This window comes from Ambystoma mexicanum, chromosome 10 (assembly GCF_040938575.1).
Source record: "Ambystoma mexicanum isolate Mex_15411 chromosome 10, UKY_AmexF1_1, whole genome shotgun sequence".
NCBI lineage: Eukaryota > Metazoa > Chordata > Amphibia > Caudata > Ambystomatidae > Ambystoma > Ambystoma mexicanum.
Genome location: NC_090932.1, coordinates 1,573,156,102 through 1,573,174,822, shown reverse-complemented (window position 1 = coordinate 1,573,174,822; position 18,721 = coordinate 1,573,156,102). Strand labels below are relative to the sequence as shown.

General features: G+C 49.1%; 1 protein-coding gene across 6 annotated transcripts in view; it reads left to right on the top strand.

Annotated features, from left to right (window-relative positions):
- Window positions 1-18,721, top strand: part of CABIN1 (calcineurin binding protein 1) — a 1,968,820-nt gene that overhangs the window by 553,283 nt on the left and 1,396,816 nt on the right. For all 6 annotated transcript variants that reach the window (XM_069619890.1, XM_069619888.1, XM_069619891.1 and 3 more), the window contains exon 18: window positions 6,642-6,930. In XM_069619890.1, the coding sequence (XP_069475991.1) occupies window positions 6,642-6,930 (289 nt within the window). The remainder of the gene's footprint in view (window positions 1-6,641; window positions 6,931-18,721) is intronic.

Sequence of the window (18,721 nt, the reverse complement as noted above, 5' to 3'; positions counted from 1 at the left end):
ATCTCAGCAGCACGTCGCCATCCCCAGACGCCGGCCATCATATAAGGAAGGAAACGAACGAAGTTAGAGAACTGTTCAAAAGACTCATTATACTTACCTGTCGGACTCTTGCCAGTGAAGTAACTAGGCAGCAACGAGCTTGCATCAATCAACACGCCCCTGCGCTGAAAGCAGGACGGAGAGCACACTTTCCAAGAAAACAAGGTGAGCTATGGATCAAAGGGAAGGGTTGGTCCCCGGGGAAGAAGGGGTTCAAGCACATAGACAATAGGGAGTTAAACTCTACCAATCCTGTGTTTCAGGCCCAGTCTCCAGTCGAGTAGACTCCAGGGAAGGGTTTGAGGTCGTAAGAGGTCAGAACAGGCTGAGTGACGTCCCCGTGGATACCAGGTGAGCGTTACAGACACTCTCCTCCCTGATGGCTACAAAATCCTCTCCGCACCCAGATCCAACCGTTCGGAGGGGGTGTAGCCCTGATCTTCCGTGAGTGGATTCCTGCCTCTGTCATTCCTACGCAGGCCTACTCCTCTTTCGAATGCCTCGTCTGCAGGCTCTCTCTCTCTCTCTCTCTCTCCTGGCCATTCCCTCACTGTGGCTACCATCTATCGGCCACCTGGTCAGATCTCCTCCTTTCTCTCTGAGTGGGTGGACCTCTCCTCTTCCCTCCTGGTCTCAACCACTTGACTCCTCTTTCTTGGAGACTTCAACATCCATCTGGATGCTTCCTGTCCTTCCACTGGACTCTTTTGTGACCTCTATGACTCTCCCGCCCCCTCTTTTCTCCTCTCTCCCCCTCTCTCCCCTTCTCTCCTCCTCTCTCTCCCCCCCCTTCTCCCCCCCTTCTCCCCCCCTTCCCCCCCCTTCTCCCCCCTTCTCCTCTCCCCTCTCTCCCCTCTCTCCCCCTCCCTCTGGCCCGACTCACCATGGATGTTCTCCCTCTCTCCCTCTCTCCCTCTCTCCCTCCTCCCCTCTGGCCTGACTCACTCAGCAGGGCATACTCTGGACGTTCTGATCTCTTCAGACCTTCCCCTTTCGATCCCTCTCACCACTCCTCTCACCTGGAGTGATCACTTTGTCCTTTCCTCCCATCTCTCCCTCTCTACCCCTCAGGCCAAGCCAACTCCAGCACTGCCACCTACCTTCTCGGGTTATCCGACCCATGAAGTGTGTGTTAGTTGAGGCTTTCGCTGCCACCTTCTCACCCCCTACTTCTCCTCTGACTGACTCACATCCTGACACAGCCCTTTCCATGTTCCACTCTGCTAGATCTGACACTCTCGATGTTCTTGCCCCTGTCATGAGGATCTGTTTGGTATAACTTGGACCTCCTCACCCTTAAACGCAAGTGCAGGGTGGCCGAGAGGAAATGGCGGGCTTCCGGTACATCCTCTGACAAACTGGTCTGCTGCCTGCTCCAAAGGCAATAACGGCTCTATGTCCACACCAAGAAGAGAGCCCACATCAAAGCCCACGTCTCTGCATCATCCAACAACTCGGCCAAACTCTTTAAAATCTAAAAGGAGCTGGACAATCCTGCTGCAGTCTATACCTCTCCTGTCCCCTCCCAGGCCCTCTGCACGTCCCTGGCTTCTCATTTCATCTCTTAATCTCAGGACCTCCTGTCCTCTCGCTCTTCCTCTCCCCCTCCTCCCTCTGCTCCCTGCTCTTCCTCTGGACCTTCTTCGGCCACCTCTTCTCCCTCCTCTCTGCCTTTCCCCTGTTCTCCTATGACAAAGTTTCTAGACAAGTCTGATCTATGAAAGTCTCATCGAAACAGGTTCACCCTGTTCCTCCAAGACTATTAAGGACCACATTGACACCCTGGCTCCTGCTCTGGCTGATTTCTGCAACCACTCCTTCACCACTGAAGTCTTCCCCTCCCCCCTGAAGCACTCCCTTTGGCACACTCTTCTTTAAGCTAACTATCATCCAATCTCCATCACTCCTGGGCAAACCAGTGGAAAGCTGGCCATCTCCCAGCTTAATCTTCACACTGAATCTGTTGGTTGTCTCCATGAGCATCAGTTTGGCTTCAGAGCTGCCAGAAGCAAGGAAACTGCTCTCCGGAACATCTTGATTCCAACACCACCTATCTCCTCATCTTACTTGGTCTCCCTTTCTGCCTATGCGGATGACACTAAACTCATTTTCAGGCTCCCTTCTGCCACCTCTTCTCCTTCTCTCATCTCTGACTGTCTGTCCGCCATCCAGGAGTGGTGTGCCGCCAATGATCTCTGCCTTAATGCCAGTAAAACCGAGATTCTCCTCATCGGCACACCTGCTCCCTCCTTCACTGTCACTCTCTGGCTGGCCTCTCTTGGCCCTCTTCCTGCTCACACCTGTGAGACTAAAAACCTCAGGGTCATCTTCCACTCCACACTTTCCTTCTCTCCTCGCATCTGACATCGAAAGAAGTCACACTACCAGCTGCACCTCCTCAGAGGTATTCTTCCTTTCCTCGCCTTCCCCCAGAAGTTCACTGTCTCCAGAGCTCTGGTTCTCTCTAGGCTGAACTACTGCAACAGCCTCTTTCTAAATCTGCCTGCATCTACTCTCCGCCCTCTGCAACTGCAAAACAGGACTGCGAGACTTGTCCTTGGCCTCAAGCCCAGGTATCGTATCCCTCCAGAACTGAAATCTCTTCACTGGCTCCCAGTGGCGGTGAGCATTAAGTTCAAAGCCCTCTGCATTGTCTACAAGGCCTTCTGGGGGCCTGGGACCTCAATACCTTCAACTCTCTCTTCGTAAATATCTTCCCTCTCAAGCTTTTAGCTCATCTGCCTCCAACTCCCTTAGGTCAGTCGCTTCTCCAAGCAGTTTATTGGTGGTAGATCTTTCTTCTGCTGGGGCCTCCCTCTGGAACAGCCTCCCTGCCTCTCTGAAACTTGTGGAGAACCATCTCCGGTTCCGGAAGCACCTCAAAACCTTCCTCTTTCCTTCTGCTTTCTCTCCTCCTCTCCCCTGCTGATCTCCTGGCTGAATCTGAAACTGCACTGGTTACCTGGCTACCCTCTGATCCCGGTCCCCTCCCCGCCAGTTGCACACCTGCACTGCCCCCTGGCAACCCTTGCTTTTGGGGACTGTTTCTATATCCCACCAGCCCCTACTAGCACTTGACCCATGATGTCTGCTCTTACCCTTGCACTGCCACCAGCTGGCTACACTTTTATTTATTGTCTTTATTTATTTTACTGTTATCCTTTCTACTGCACTGCCCCCTCGTCTTTCCCCTCCCCCCTTCGCTTGCACGATCTCAATGTCACCTGGCCTAGTAGGATCACTGTCTGCCCTCTGTTTCCCTTCCCTTGCCGCGCCTTGAAACACTTGTGTTTAGGTGCGTTATAAATGCCATATCATATATCATAACATGGCGGCAGACGCTCTGCACGATCTCCCACAATCTCCCACGAGTGGTAGCTGGCTCAGGAAGTCCTTTCTAGAGATCTTCGCCCTTTGGGAAAATCCTCAAGTGGATCTGTTTGCGACCAGTGTCTGCAGAAGTGCAAGCTGTTCTGCTCCAGGGAATTTCTGCAAAGAGGAGCTCTAGGAGATGCGGTCGTAGGGGACTGGGAGTTTCCACTGCTGTACACATTTCCAACAGTCCCCGTCATACCACATGCGATCAGGAGGTTGAGGAAGTTCGGAAAAACCATGAAACTCATTGCCCCAGATTGGGCCAGGAGAAAGTGGTACCTTCGGCAAATGGCCATCTGCCCTCCAATTTGTGTTCCCCAAAGAGAGAACCTACTCTTGCAAGAGGGAGGTCACATTCTTCACTCGGAGATCAGGACTCTCTATCTTCACGCCTGGTGTCTGAAAGGATGAGATATAAGGATTGGGACCTTACGGAAGATGTAAAGGAGGTGTTGCTTTCAGCAAGGAGGCCAGCTACTAAATCCATGTACCGCTGCTGTTGGAATACGTTTTGCCGCTGGTGCAGGGAAAAGAAACTTGATCCTTTCATGTGTAAACCTCCCCATGTTCTATCTTTCTTTCTCCACCTAACCCATTCTGGGTTGCAAGTGGCCACGGTCAAGGGCTACTTAGCGGCACTATCAATCTTTAAGAGTTCTCCGAATGAGGGATCGTACTTCAAGGTGCCGATTGTGGTACAATTTCTTAAGGGCCTACCAAATTTGTTTCCGCCTTCATCGTGCCATCATGGGATTTGAATCTAGTACTAAGATGTCTTATGTGAGCTCCATTTGAGCCCTTGCATTCGTGTCCTTTAAGAGTGCTCGCCATGAAAACAGGCTTTTTAGTAGCTGTCGCCTCTGCCCGTAGGGTAAGTGAGCTACAATCCTTGTCTTCCAAACCACCTTTCACATCCTTTTCCAAGGACAAGGTTGTTCTAGGGATTCCATCATCTTTCCTTCTGAAAGTTGTCAGAATTTCACCTTGCACAACATACTTTTTATCCACCTCCTCATCTGTCAAAAGAGGAGAGATTACATCGTCAGGACCCTAAAAGGGTTCTAAGCTACTATATTACAAAAACGATAAGTGTTCGCCAAAATGACCAGCTCCTCATCGGTTATGCTGGTCAAAGATTTGGTTTGGTGGTCACAAAACAAAAAATATCTAGATAGAGTGTAATGTACATAACAGAATGCTACTTGTTGGCAGGCAAAGGTTTGCCTGAAGGTTTGAGGGTGCATTCCACTAGAGAGGTGGCTGCTTCCTCAGCTCTGAAAAGAGGTGTGCCACTGCATGACGTTTGCAGAGCGGCAACCTGGTCGTCCCTTCATACTTTCAGTACATTTTAATGTGTAGATACTTTATCAGGAGAGGAAGCTGTGCTGCATAATATAAACAATTTAGTAAATTCTCAGCACCCACCTCCTAAAACAAACTGCTTTGGGAGTCTATCAAAGATGAAGAATAGATGGGAGGACACAATTCATTCGGAGAACAAGTTACTTACCCGTGGTAGTGTTCTTTCGACTGGATGTTCCTCCCACGTATTTCTCATCGCCCTCCCATCCATCCCCTCTTTCTTGCCTAGAATTTCCATGTCTTACACCTTCTTTTCTAGCAAGTCAAGATTGACTCCTCCTCTGACAAAGCAGGCAAACTGAAGGAGGAAAACACTAGAAGTGAGCTAGCGGTTGGCGTGTGTGCTTCATATACCAGCGTCAACATCATGAGGGATGCTACGGAGGCCGTCGGAGACCAAGACTCAAAGCTGCACAAGGCTCAACCCTAGGAAAGAATTTCCGAAGCAAGCTGCAAGCAGACTTGGATATATCAAAGATGAGGAATACGTGGGAGCAACATCCAGTCGAAAGAACGTTACCACGGGTAAGTAACTTGTTCTTCTTTCTCCTTCTGCGTTCCACCTGTTCCACATAATGCAGGTGATTTGGAAATGTAAAGATCCTTTGAGAGTTGATTAGATTCATGATAACTAGACTGCATAGTATTCATATGGTCCCAATTCCTCCACAATAATTCCTTGCGCCTCTTCCTCCTTGCAGTACTTGAGGATTTCTGGGACTTAAGTCCAAAGAAGTTTCAATTGATTTTAAAACACATGGTAGAACAGTTGCTATAAAATTACAATCGCCATAAACATCAGATGTTTCACATGTTCTAGGTTCGCAGTGTATACATGAAGACAGAATAGGGTTATATTTAATCGTAGGGCTTCTGAGTTTTAAAATCAGATGGCTTTGAATACTAGCAGCAAGCCATAAAATATTCTGGAATTAAAGGATCTTCTTCACAATAAAGAGAATTATACTGAGTCACCACTCTTCCTGGACAGTCATCTCCTCCCTTGTGATCCACCCTCAGAATGCCACACCTAGGGACAGGATCAGGCAACAGCTGCCTTCCCATGGCCACATGGGAGGAGACTTTAGGCTGGGGATCAGTAATGACTCTGTGGGATTCATCACAGTTTTCTCGTAATCTCTGCTCTGCCTCCTCGACTACCCTTTGCCCATAGCCCTTCCTGTGCTTCCTCTTGCTTCTGCTCTTTCTCTCTTTTTGCTCCATTGTTGTGGAATTCTCCTTCCGCCAAACATTTGGGAAACAGTCAACACAGATTTGTTCAAAACCATACTAAAGGCCTACCTCCTCGCCTCTGAGTTACCCTCTTAACCTACCTCTCATCCACCAGCTAGCTAAAGAATTTCCCTTGCCTCTAATCTGCCTATGTCCCTCACTTCCTCTTCCTCCACTCTAGCACATCACCCATGTTGCATCTGGAGCACAGCTGGCGTACCGCCTACTTGTACTTAAAAATGGCCAATGTTTGTTGTCCTTAATTTATGTATGTCCACTTATGTATTGTCCCCGGTGACTGTTCCATTGAATCCCCTCCACAACCTTGTAAAAATGTCCCTCAAACTCACCCCATTGTAGGAAGCTCACTGCTGCCTATGAAATCTGATTTCTTATCTATTGTATGTTCTTTTGTGATCAAAAAGAGCATTGTTCCTTTTTTATATTAATAAATACTAATCTATCCTGTGCTGCGATCTATTCCCAACCTCAAGATCGCAGTCCCCATCTTGCCCCTTTTTTCATCTCACCCACTTTCCTTTTCACTTGTCCACATGTGTTATGTGTTTTATCTTATTTGGTATTGGGGGTTTCCCATATGCCCTTTCCATGATCTGTATTTCCTTTCCAAGCTCATAGACTGCAGCATGGCAATCCAGGAGGAACCAGCTGGAGGAGCAGCAGGAGCAGGTGGAGCAGGAGCAGCCACCACTGCAGCAGCAGCAGCAGCAGGAGGTGGTGGTGGTGGTGGTGGTGGTGGAGCTGGTGGTGGAGCAGCAGCTGCAGCAGCAACCAAAGAACCTTCTGTATCTTCGGTGTCTGCAGTGCTGCCCTGGATAATCCTGCACAAAGTCATCCAGCACGAGGAGGACGCCTTCAAGTCACTGTGCCAGCAGAGGCTTCAGAGCCACGGCGGGGAAGGTGAAAATACTTGCAGGAATGTTGTGTGTTTGTTGTTTTGAAGTGCTGACTACTGGATGTGTTATGTCCTGCACCCTTACCGAATCACAAAGTACATGAACCCTGCAAATTAGCGACAGCACAGGAAATGGCTTTATGTATCTTTTACTAGAATGATGTGAAAATTGCCTCAGCACTTATGGTACCTTTGTCCCACCTTCTGCTTTTCCTCTCCGTTACTCTTGACTTTGTTGATGTACGTGCCATGCTTATTTGACGCTCATGTATTGGAAACCACATTCTCAGATTCACAAATTCTGGTACTTTTAATGCCCTATGTAAGCTGTGAAAATACTTTTTTGCAATGTTTTTATTGAAATATTTTGAAACCCAAAGCACTGTTAGGGAGATGTATCATTGTTATGCTTCGTCCCCTCTCCTAGTGAGACCCCCAGCAGTTTTTGCTGGACTTGACCTTTTTCTTTCTAACCTGAATGAGTCTTTTTCCACTCATTCATTCTTATTTGCTCCGACTTTTGGAACTCTCTTCTCTGAGTTTTACTTTTTCTATGGAGTCTTCTTTACTCCATATCTCATTTAAGGCATCTCTGTTTAACTTTTGAAGCACGCAGCTCCTTATGAGCAGTGTTGCTGGCAACCCTTTGCGTTTTTCTTTACGATTCTTTCTTTATCCTCGAGTAACTACAGTTCTTAAGGATAGAGCGATACTTTGTATCCCTCCCAAAGCTTTATACTATGAGAGATTAGCACACACCACCTTATGTGGACTGCTAAGGGGACGCCTAGTATCCACCTTCTTTCTGCTCCGTTGACTTTAGTTACATAGACAACCTTCTGGTGGGAGAGGACGTGTTCTACCAACTTTTGTGCTATTTTTACTGCAGACTGTATTACCAGTCCTGGTTGTGCACAATAGGGTCACCTATGTTTTAACTTGGTGGCTGCTTTCTTTTTTTGCCATGTCTAGCGTGGTTGTCCTTTGTTAGCCCTTTTTCTACCATTCTGGGATGGGAGGAGGGCTGTGTGTGTGTTTTGCCTTTGGCCGGGACCGTTGGGTGTCCCCGCCTAGGCTCCATCAAGTGTGTCTGGGCACGCAGGAAGTGCGGGAGGAGTTTATCACTCCCCTGCCCTTTCTCTGGCTGAGTGGAACCAGTGCCCACTGGGGGTTTGGCTGCCCTGATTGGACCGCCACCCGCTTCTTTCTGTAAACTACGGAGCGAGATTGCAGAGGAGTTGTTCTGAAACTGAATAAAAGTTGTGGTTCCTGAGGTGAAAGGCAAGCCGACCACTGGAACCTGAAATAACTGAAGAAGATCAGATATGCGTGCAGACCCTTTGCAACACTGTGAAGCTACCACTGATGTCCTGTCCCCGTTTTCTGTGCAACCGAGGATCTCCAAAGAGGACGACTCCTTCCCTTTGGCTGGTGGGACCAACTAGCCATGAGACGAACTACAATCTGAGTCATCTTCTTGGGTACTGTCTTTCCAGAGCTGCAGACCATCAATTCCAGGGGACCTCCAACCCATTTGTAGTGCAACATCTTGCCAAAGCCAAATTTGTCCCAAGTCTTTTCTGAGCTCCAGGTGAACCTCCAGAGACACAATCCGACTCATCCAAGTACCCCTCACCAGAGTGCAGCACTCCTGGAATCGAAGAAGATTGGCCGGGTTAATCGTGTCCTTTGTTGGTGGTGGATAAAAGGTGCCAAAACCACAGACTGAGCAGAGAAGTTGAAGAAATCCATGCCAGAGGTCCTCTCTCGAGACTGCTGCAGAGACGTTCAGTAACCTGCCTTTCGACACCAGACCAAGTAATCTGGAATCTGGGTCCATCGCTGCTGCACGGCAGAGAATCAAGCATTTATCAGTAATCCTATGTATGTTGGTTTAATAATCGAAGTATTTTAAGAGATTTCTTGTGTAAATGATAAATATATATTTTAATATAAATAAATTGGTGTAAGTGTTTCTTTGGACTACTGTACTAACTGGTTTCAGTGTACTAACCTACCGATCATATCTTCCTCTTATGATAAGCCTGACTGCTTTGCCAATTTACCAAGGTTCCAAGAGTAGTATATCTGATGCTAAGTTGGGAACCTGTATACCATTGGCATTGTTTTATGAAGTCTTACCTCATGTAGACTTTAGGAAAGCTCCCCTAACAAGCACCACATCGAATACAGTTATATAATCAAAAATAACAAATGCGTACCAAAAATACAGGCAATACAGAACCCTCTAAACCAACTAACTCATTTACAAGTAAGTGCACTTTTAAACTCTTGTTCTCTTTTCTAGGCAACTGGCCCAATCCTTAGTCTTTCCCTTATTCTTGGAGCTTGTGTTCTCATTGGCAGAAGGGGGGGCACTAGACCCAACAGACAGTACAGGAAGGCACAGAAGTAGCAAAAGTCAGAGTTCCTAACGAAGACTGGTCAAACAAGTAAGTATTTCACTTTAGAGTTAGTTGAGGGTCCAGGGACTTCTGACAAGGCACTCTAGGAGGATTCCAGCAGTTGCCTTGGTGAACTGGACGAGAGGACTCCCAATCACAGGAAACACCCCAAAGCTACACAGGAATCACGAGATACGTAAGGTAAGTAATACCCAAGCTAACACAGCACTAAAGCACAGAAGAAGAGTTTGTAGCTGGAGGACTTCAGGATCTGCAGCCAAAAACCTGGTTGCTGAATTCCTTGTCGTGAAGACTGAAGACAGGACCATGAAAGGAATTTTGAATCCAGGATCAACAGGGAGGGCTCCAGGCAAAAGTTCACAGCTCGATGTGGCTCGTTTTGGCACCCTTTTCAGGAGCCAGAAGAAGACTAAATATCGCTGGTCAGATTCTTGTAATTTGTAAGGTCCAGCACTCTGGATGAGGGGACTTTTCGGACTCGATTCATGTCTCTGGAGGTCCAGTAGGATGACCACAAGGTTTCAGCAAGATTCAGAATTCGGAAGACCATGCACTGCACACTGGCTGGAGGTCCCAGGTAATTGCTGTATTGCAACCCTGCAAGGCCGCAGCACGACGTGGGATGGCTCAAAATGCCTCTGCTGGGATTTACCACTTTTCCTTCCGTTATGGTCGCAATAACCTCCTCTGCTGTGATAGGGGAGTCCAACAGCGCGGCTCCTTTGGGGTTATTGTCGGGCTCTCCAACCCTTTAAGAAGCTCCCTTATCCTCTCCACGTCCCCCCTCCCATTCCGAAGTATTCAAGAGGGCATAATACTTTGTAAATTCTTCTGCTACTTCTTTTGACTCCACAATCTCCCAACTGCGTTAAATTCACTGTTCAAGACTGTCTGTGTCTTTTCCGTAGGCGCCAAGCCAACAGCTTATTTGCAGTCTCCCCTTTCGTATAGTATTTCTGCTTGAGGCGTTGTAGCGCCCAATCAGTTTTATGCGCCAGCAGGGCCTGGAGTTCGGCCTTACATGTCTTAAGGTCCTTCAAACTTGACAAGCTCATGCTGGTGCTTCAACCCCCACCCCTCCCTCTTTTTAGGGAGCAGTGCTTTAATTCTACATCTCAGAGATGCCTCTTTTCGCATACGTTCACATTTCTTTTGAGAGCCTATCCCAATTAGTTCACCCCTCATGGTCACCTTAAAGCCATCCCATAGTGTGACCGTGCTGACCTCTCCTGTATCGTTAAACTCGTAATACTGCTTAATTTTTTTAAGTAAGGTTTGCCCCACCTCCTTGTCCCTTAGAAGGTAATCATTGCAGTACCATCACTCCCTGTTCATCCCCCTCTCCTGTACTCCCACCACTGCCGTAACTGAGTGTGGTCTGACCAGGGGATGGAATTTGTGTCAGCCTTCTGAACACATTTAAGAGTGTTTGTATCCACTAGCACCAGATCTATTTCTGAAAGAGTTGTGTTCTGCCGAATGAAGAGTAAAAGGGAGATTGGGATGAACCCCTGAAGCGGAAGACAACCCCTCTGCCTCCCAAATGTCCTCTAACCCTAGGGTCTTGTTAATTTGCTTGAATCTGATTGTCACCTCCACCCCCACACTACCACTTCCCTTTCTACCTCCACAGGATCCCCTTTCGTCTGCAACCTCTCTGTGAGCAGTTTAGAACCATATTTCAAATTCCCACAACAGCAATACCCCTTCCACAAACTGTTGCATACATTGTCCCACTACCAACCCAGAATATTGCTTAGCCAGTGTTTGGCCAGTACACTGAAACTGCCATTAGTCTAGCACCTTGTTAAACGCCCTTCAAAAACAGAAATCGTCCTGCACGGTCACATTCCGTGTCACACACCTGAAACCTGCACCATGGCCACTCCTCTTTTCTTCATCAAACCTGAAAATAAACCTTGGGGACACCTCCACCCCTAATTATTGGTTCTGTCCCCTGCACTAATTGAATCTCCTGCTAACAGTGAATGTCAAGTTTCATTGACTTGAACTCCCCTCCATCTTTATCAGTCATCTCTTGAAGTGGTAGTTTAAACCCTCAAGTTGATAGTGCCTATTTTAAGGCTTATCCCCAGATCTGTCGTTTCCACAAGCCATGTTTTATGTCACCCATTCTCCACCTCCAGCCTTCCACCCTCTATCAAGCATGTGAAAGTAGTTAACTCCCTCCCGGAATGAATAAATAAGAGCACAGAAGGAAGGGGAAAACACATAATATACAGGTGACCATTAAACATACAAACAGTAGATTACCCTCCCCAGTAACTACCCATCCATGGGTCCACCCTGTTAGATAATATTTTCATATCAATGATACATCTTCCTGGCCTGTGTCAACCCCAGAACCTTTTGCTTTGACTAGGTAACTATTTTACCTTGTTGCTAGGTGAAGGAGCATCTTTTCCCTCTCTGACCTAGTCTTTTACTCTTTTTATGGGTGACCTTTTTATGTCTCTCCATAGTATATGGTTGAAGTTATAGTTTCCTACAACTTTTTTCCTTAGGCTGGGTTGCCCCTTTGGGCTCCCCTGTTAATTTCTCTTTCATGTTCTTGGGTGAACTACAGTCCCCAAGTAGTACAGAAGGATTCATCCCGCTTTACATTTTATATAGTGAGCCAGCTCACCCCACCTTATGTGGAGTGCTGGGGGGAAACAATGTATCCTCTTTCTTACTTACCTGGTAACATTTTGTTACGATTGCAAGTTTTACATGAATGGCTGGTGGCAGAGGCATAACCAATTCACAGGTGAGTCAATTAACTTTATATATACTTTTCAGAATGGCACAACACAGGTTCAAGGTAAGTAAGAACTTTTATAACTGTCCACTCTGAGTGACAGTAACCAACCAACTCTTTCACAAGTAAGTACTTTTTAAACACTCGTTATACTTTTCAAGACAGGATCCTTTACTTATCCAGTCTTTCCCTAGTCTATTGCATGAGTTCACTCAGGGGCAAAAGAGGCACCCTAGTGGTCTAGGAGCCAGCTGTAGGCAGGGTGAGTTAGGGTTCTGTTGCAGACAAAAGTCAGAGGTCCTGTGGAAGACTGTTCAACAAGTAAGTAGTTCACTTTAAAGTTAGTTAGGGTCCAGGGGCTTCTGGGAAGACACCTTAGGAGGATTCCAGCAGTGGGCCTGGGTGAACTGGATGAGAGGACTCCCAATCACTAGAACACCCCAGAGCTTTACAGAAATCACACAGGCTAAAGGTAAGTAAATACCCCAGCCAACACAGTACCTTAGCACAGAAGAAGAGTTGCAGCGGGAAGACATCAGGATCTGCAGCCAAAAACCTGGTAATTGAATTCCTTTATCATGAAGATTGAAGGCAGCGCACTGGAAGGACCTTTGCAGCAGGGATCATAGGGAAGGGTCTAGGCAAGAGGTTCTTCTCATGGTTTACTCAGCACAGAAGAGGTTGCAGCGGTGGAGACCTCAGGATCTGCAGCCAAAAACTTGGTTGCTGAATTCCTTGTCATGAAGACTGAAGGCAGGACACTAGAAGGGCTTCTGCAGCAGGTATCAATGGGGAAGGCTTCAGTCAAGAGTTTCTTCACGGCTGGATGCGGCTCTTGGTTTTGGCGCAATTTTCTGGAGCCAGAAGAAGACTGAATATCGCCGGATTCTCGTCACTTGCAAGGTCCAGCACTCAGGTGAGGGGACTTTTCAGACTCGATTCACATTTCTGGAGGTCCAGCAGGATGCGTAGGGGAGGCATGGAATCACAAGTATGACGCTGACACAATGGATACTATTTGTAAAACCTTTATTGAAATAGCTGGGGCTGGAAAAATTCCTACTTTGCCCCATAACTAAGATGGGAGTAGTCTCTACCATGAAACGATAAACAAAGCAGTCGCAGTGAAGTTAGTGAAATAAAAATGGCCTATGCTTACAAAAACCTAATGCCTGCCCCTATCTCTTGTATAAAAAGTGTATAAAGGAGAAATGTATGCAAAGGAAAAATCAGTGTTCAAAAGAATAAATGTGGTTGAACCAGCTCTCCTCCCCACGTTAGACCTCACGGAGTAAGACTGTCCATGTAGGCAGGATGACACTCTCTGGTTCGGCTTTCAACACAATAAACAGTTCCACAGCGTGGGTTGAGGCTCACCTGGACTTCCACGTTAAAGTCTCTTTTCCTGACTTCCAAATAGTGCTTAAAAAAAAAAGTTCACATAGATCCCCCTCTGTTGGTCTCAGACCTCTCACAACAAAGTTCAACATAAACTTGCAAGGGGGCTCCCTTCCCCAAGCTTATTATTCTTTGGGTCTCCTTCTGTCGGGCTCGGACCACTTTTGGATGTCAAAAACTTTCAAATGTGCGTGGCTTTACAGACCACTGCAGGAACACTACGACTTCAAGGTTCACGGTTTAACTTTCACTCTCCCCTTCTCTAGGAGTCAATCCTTACTTCACTTTCGCTGTTCATTCGTTTTATCGCTTCAAACAATGTACCTTTCACTGAGACTTTCGAGTGGGCTACTACCTTTCACCAGACCACTCTGCTACTTTGTATCCCAACTGGACTACAAGTCCCATAAGGCATTGCTCTTGCCTGTTTATCTTTGGTGCCCTTCGCCAACCGGACTCTTGTTTCATTCACTCGCTCACTGGTAGCGTTCAGGCTTTCCACTTCGTCCAGCTGGTTTGCAGGCAAGGCCTTCAGCATCAGCCTCTCCAACACTCTTGTATACCCAAGAGTAGAATGGCCCATTTCCTGACAAAAAAAGGATGCTTTTTCCATCTCCTTGGCGCTTCACGTCACAAACCCTTCTAGCCTCTCATAAGCATGATACTCCTGCCTGGATTTTTTTTTTGCTTTCCTTTGCAGCTGAACAGCCCCTCAGCCTTACGTACTTCTCTGTTTGGTCCTTGTCAGCCCCTGCTGAGCTGCTCCTTCTTGTGTCAAGCCTTGCCCCTTGAGTGCTTGTGTTTTGGGTAGGGATCCTCTGCTGGACTCCGCCTTGCAGCCTCCCTTCTCTCTTCCCAAGAGCAAATGCCTTCTCCTCCCCTGCAGGCTCCTTTTAAACACCTCTGAGAGGTTAATGTGCTGCAGGTGTGTGGTCAGGGTTGGTCCTGCCTGACTTTGCTTGTCCTCGTTAACAGGATTGCCTGTTGTCAATATGGGAGAGTCTGTCCTTTTTGTCTTAGTGTGTGGTTTCTCAGTACTCTTCATCCTCTGTCCCTCTCTTCCTCATCGCAGTGTTTGTGTAAAAAAGAGGGGAGAGGAGAGTTGGGAACTCGGAGTATTCAAAAAATAGGATGGGCTTGGGATGTTAAAAAGGGGGGAATACCGTGTCTCACCATTGGGTGTTCCCCCACCCCCACTCCCTGAGGACCACTCACCCAGGTGATCTTTCTGCATTGATTCAACCCTCAGGAGGTGATTCCAAAGGCGATGGCTGTGCCCTGGCCACCTGGGCAAGACATCCCTGGGGACTAAACGGTGATAACACCCTCTGGTTTCTCACAGAGTCTAGTGGATCTCACCAGGCTCTGGGTCGGGGTCATCTGTTTCGGGATCCCACTTGCTCGATTTGAGCAAAGGTTAACAGCAGGCACTGGTTACATAGCAGCCTCTCCGCTCACTGGAAATCGCTACAGCCATTGTTTCTTCATCATCTTCTTCGGTTTCAGTTCCAGTGGTCGACTTGTCAGCAGCTTCCATGTTTGGAGTATTTTACAGCAGGGGGCGGTCTGGTTGGCTGTCTGGCTTTCCAATCAGGACAGCCATCCCTCCACTGGGAATGTATTCCTTTCAGGCAAGGTGAAAGACGACGGGATGTGGAGGTTTGGACTCCTCCCTCGCTTCCTGCCTTTCCAGACACTCTGGAACCTGGACAGGGAATCCACAGGATTCCCACCAAAGGCCAAACTGAGATCGTTCCCACCTAGAATGAAGACCTCAGACACAGCAAGCACACAGGAAATGGCGAAAGGAGGAACCCACCATTTTAGAAAACTTGTGTTCATTCTGTGCCTTAAATAGTCTGAATTAACAGCCTGCGAGTAATAAAGACTAAGTCATAAAGTTAAAACCACTGCCACCAGCCATTTATGTTAAATTCAGTTGTAACAAAATGTTACCAGGTATGTAAGAAAAGGGGATACATTGTATCCCCCCAACACTCCACATAAGGTGGGGTCTGCTGCTCACTATGTAAAATGTAAAGGGGGATGAAAATGCCTCATTACTACTTGGGAACTGTAGTTCACCGAAGTACATGAAAGCGAAATTAACATGGGTGCTCATAGGGGCAACCCAGCCTAAGCCAAAAAATTGTAGGAAACTAACTTCAACCATACACTATGGAGAGACATGAAAAGGTCACCCATACAAAGAGTAAAAGACTAGGTGCAAGGGGGGGAAAAGATTCCCCTTCATCTAGGGACAACGTAAAATAGTTATAGTCAAAGCAAAAGGTTCTGGGGTTGATATGAAAATCTCAACTAACACCCTTCCTTCTCCAGCATGGGGTCTGGCATGGATTCACATGCTCATGAATATTCCCCGTCGTCAGGCCGGGAATCCTCGGTAAAGAAAAAATCAGTATCAGTTTAATTTCTGATCTGTCTTTCTCAGTAGTAACCAATCACTGGTCTCTGGGTCATACTGCCCCCAGCCAATGTCTGCCCTCTCCATAAGCCCCACCTCTGGCAGCCATCTTCAGATTTTTACCGCACGCTCAAGTGTTGGGAGTCCTCGTGTTTAGCTCTCGAGCTTTTGCTGCATTTTCGCGCTTTTTCAAAGAGAAATTCTCATTTTTCGGTCAAATAGAGCCTCAAGCTCCACCGTCTCTACATCCAATTAACGGGGATCCGTGTTGGATTTTTCTACGCCCCTCAAGGGTGAAGATTTCGTCGAGTTACGCTTCGTGGAGGATTCCAGAAGTTTCTGCGGCCTACCCGAACATGGCCCAGGAGAAAGGAAGCTCGACGCCCGGAAAGCTGTTCAGGGTTTGCCCTGGGTGCCAGCTGCAGAATGTGTTCAAGGAGGACGAGCACTCAAAATGTCTCTACTGCCTTCATGAGGACAAAACGCACGTGGAGAAGGACTGTGCGTTTTGCGGGAACATGTCGGAACGGACCATCAGGGACCGACACCTTCGTCTCTCCAACTGGCTGGAAGGAAAGAGCCCGTCAGGTCAGAAGAAGAGGAAGAAGTCCGAGCGGTCTTCTAAGTCCTGTGAGAGCGCCCCGGCGACGGGGGCCCAACAGAAGGTAAAGCACCGCGAGTCCACGGACACTGGGAGCGCCGAACGGTCGGGATCCTCGGCTGCCAGACAGGGCGCACCCTCTCCAGCGCCATCAACCACGAGCCAACGCTCTGGCTCACGGAAGAGGAAGGCCGAGAACCCGGCGAAGCTTCTGGAGAGGCCCCGGTCGAGCTCAAAGGATCCGGCCGAGGGGGAGCGAGGCAGTGACCCTCCCCCCAAGGTGAAGGCCACAGGCCCACACAAGGTGGTAAAGGCCTTGGTTGACCTGGCCAAGGCCTCTATCGAGGAAGTCGTGACGGCCCTGGCACAGCCTGGGGAGGCTACACCAGTGGAGGCGAGCTCTGGGCCCAGAGTCTCCCTTTTTCAGACCCATCGAAAAGACCCCCGTGAAGACCCCAGCGGAGAAAGAGGGGGGAGCCCGGTGGCCATTGTGGACACGGACACAGCATCCGAGAAGGAACTGGTAGAAGTCTTAAAGGGCCTCGACGAGGGTGTCGAAGAGGCCCGTCCCCACAGGAGGGATCTCGACGAGAGTGACGGCAGCACCAGCGAGGGTCCTAGTCACCCGTCGCTTCCGGAGCCGCAGGATAACTCGGCGGCCATTTTGTTGGCGATACAATCCTTATGTTCGGAGATAAGGACGAGATTGCCCTTACCACCGACGGAGGATCCGGAACCAGGCTCGACGGAGGAGCCGGAGCCAGAACCAGGCCCCAGCGGGAAGCCCCCCGAACAAGAGAAGACGGATCCATCCAGCCCCGCCTTTTCAGCCCTCGCGGCCTGCTCAGCCTTTGCCCACGTCCCCCGTCCCTGGGGATGACACGGGAACAGACACGGCCACGACGGGTACCGTCGACGACAACGGCGGTGACGACGGGACAGAGCTCCCATTACCCCCAACCCGGGCCTCGCCGCCCAACGAGATCGGATCTTGCCATGCAATGATTGTAAGGGCATCCAAGCTTTTTCAGCTCTGCCCCGAAGAGAAGAAGGAAGGTTTCCTTTACCAATGGCTCAAGGTTAAGAGGAAGACAATCCTTGCTGTGCCTCTGCTGGATGACATCTGGGACGAGGGTCTTACCCTTCTCAAGAACCAGTCTACGCCGCCTGCCAAGAGGGATCGGTACGAGAAGAAGTACCGGGTCCCCGATGCGGCCCCTTTGTGCCTTAGGGCACAACCGACCCCTGACTCGGTCGTCTCAGCGGCGGCCAAGAAGAAAGCGGGGGGGGGGGGCATCGGCCTCAACGTCAACTTCCCCGCCAGATGGCGAAGGAAAGAAGCTGGACGCAATGGGACGAGTTATCTCGTCGCCGGCAACAACGATTAAGGCGGCCAACGCCCTTGCGATCGTGGGCCGCTACGACAGGGCGTTATGGTACAAGATCGCTCCCCTGTTGGACTTCCTACCGAATGACAAGAGGGCCGAGGCCTTGGAGATCTTGCAAGAAGGCGAAGTGGCATCAGATCACGCCATTACGGTGGCAACGGACATTGCAGACACGCTTTCCGCCAGCTAGGCAACAGAGTTTGCCTTAGACGACGAGGGTGGCTCAAGGCGACGGATTTCCGCCAGGACATACAAGCCAAGGTTTTGGACATGCCGTTCGACGGGAACAATCTGTGGATGAGTCCCTCCAAGCCATCAAGGCGGACACGGAGACAGCTAAGGCCCTAGGCGTTCTCCGGCAACGAAGGCCGTCCTTTTGGAGCCCCGGAGGCAAGCAGGGTGCCTCCAAGGGGTTCAGTGGTGGCTCCTCTACGTACCGCCAAGCGGCCCGCTCCTCGTCTCAGGAAGCCTATAGAGGACGAGGCAAGTCGGGTGGACCCCGCCGTCATCGCCAGGGAGGCCAAGGCGGCAAGGCGTCCTCCAAGCAAGATTGAACCAACAGCGGTGTCGGGCCCCCACCGAAGCACCCCAGTGGGAGGCCGGCTGGCGAAGTTCGTCAGCGTGTGGGAGTCCATCTCCACCGACCGTTGGGTGCTGGACGCCCTGGCCCAGGAGCACGCCCTCGAATTTCTAAAAAAGTGCCCCTGCATTCCACCCGTGGCCAGGAAAGAAAATCATGTCCCTCAACTGCTTTTTGCCATCGAGCTCGTCCCAAAGAGGCTTCGGGCTCTGGAGTA